The sequence below is a fragment of the Gavialis gangeticus genome, unplaced genomic scaffold (genome assembly GCF_001723915.1).
Source record: "Gavialis gangeticus isolate Ggan-Ray unplaced genomic scaffold, GavGan_comp1, whole genome shotgun sequence".
Taxonomy (NCBI): domain Eukaryota; kingdom Metazoa; phylum Chordata; order Crocodylia; family Gavialidae; genus Gavialis; species Gavialis gangeticus.
This window is the reverse complement of record NW_017729032.1, coordinates 199,137,321-199,138,393: the sequence shown is the minus strand read 5'-3', so window position 1 is coordinate 199,138,393 and position 1,073 is coordinate 199,137,321. Positions and strand designations below refer to the sequence as shown.

Sequence of the window (1,073 nt, the reverse complement as noted above, 5' to 3'; positions counted from 1 at the left end):
AAGGCCTATTCAAATTCTCCCACGGTGAGGGGCAGTTTAGTCAGAGAATTAACACCAGGTGACAGATGTGCAGTGTTGGAAAGGGAAGAAGTATTTTTTATATTTTTAAACAGGGACAAGATCATTTGATACAAGACCTAATCTGTGTTTTAATAGGAATAGGATTGCATCAGTAAACAAATAAATGAATTACTGACAGTATTTCACATTGGGGTTTTTTTAACAGATGATCTTCAATGCTGAGGAAGCCCACAACATTGTTAAAGAGGTAGGTTATACAAAAACACATAGCTAGCAGGAGCCTCTAGGCCCAAAGGCCAGTCCCTTGCATTCGCAGACAGCTGTGTGTCCAAAAAGGTCACTCATATCATCTACTTTGAGCCGTCTCACATACCACAACCACAAAGCATTCTGATGCAGCAAACCCTGTGATGAACCATAAGTGAAGAATGGGTGATGGAGCAGGTGGGAGGAGGAGCAGGGAAACACAGACAAGATGCTAACAGTACTTTACCACTGAAAATTCAGGGAATTTTCAGGTTAAAATATATTCGGATGAGAGAAGCATACTTTGTGATACAGAGCAAGGCAGAAACCCACTCTCCACCCCCATGCACACTGATCAGCAGGGATCCTGGTTTTCTCTGATTAAAAAATTCCCCATTTTCAATTTTAAAAAATAACCTAAAGTCCACATTTTTCCAGGAGATATATAGACTATATGTCTATAAGTGATGTTTCATATATAAAATGTGGATTTTGGGTTACTTTTTTAAAACCAAAAATTGGGGATTTTTTTTATCAGCAAAAGCCAGGATCCCTGCTGATCAGGTATGGGTGTAGGAAAATTGGGCAGCGGTTCCTCCCCGACTTCAGATCTAGCAGTCTGTTTGAGCCAGAGCATTTGGGCATGAAACTACATCCAGGCACCTGTGAAATTTTTTTTTTAAGTAGCACTGGTGCTCTCCAGCTAAACCCCCACTTTTCGTTTCCAGTCCACCTGGCCCCATTCCAGCACAACCTGAGCAAACTCCAGCCCAAACTCCCTCCCCTCCCTTCTCCCCCACTCCCAT

The 1,073-nt window shown here is 42.1% G+C and overlaps 1 protein-coding gene across 1 annotated transcript in view; it reads left to right on the top strand.

The window, feature by feature from the left end:
• The first annotated feature begins 216 nt into the window (after positions 1-216).
• Positions 217-1,073, top strand: part of DYNLT3 (dynein light chain Tctex-type 3) — a 22,935-nt gene continuing 22,078 nt past the window's right edge. The window contains exon 1 of the mRNA XM_019525150.1: positions 217-268. Coding sequence (XP_019380695.1) covers positions 227-268 — 42 coding nt within the window. The 5' untranslated portion in view covers positions 217-226. The remainder of the gene's footprint in view (positions 269-1,073) is intronic.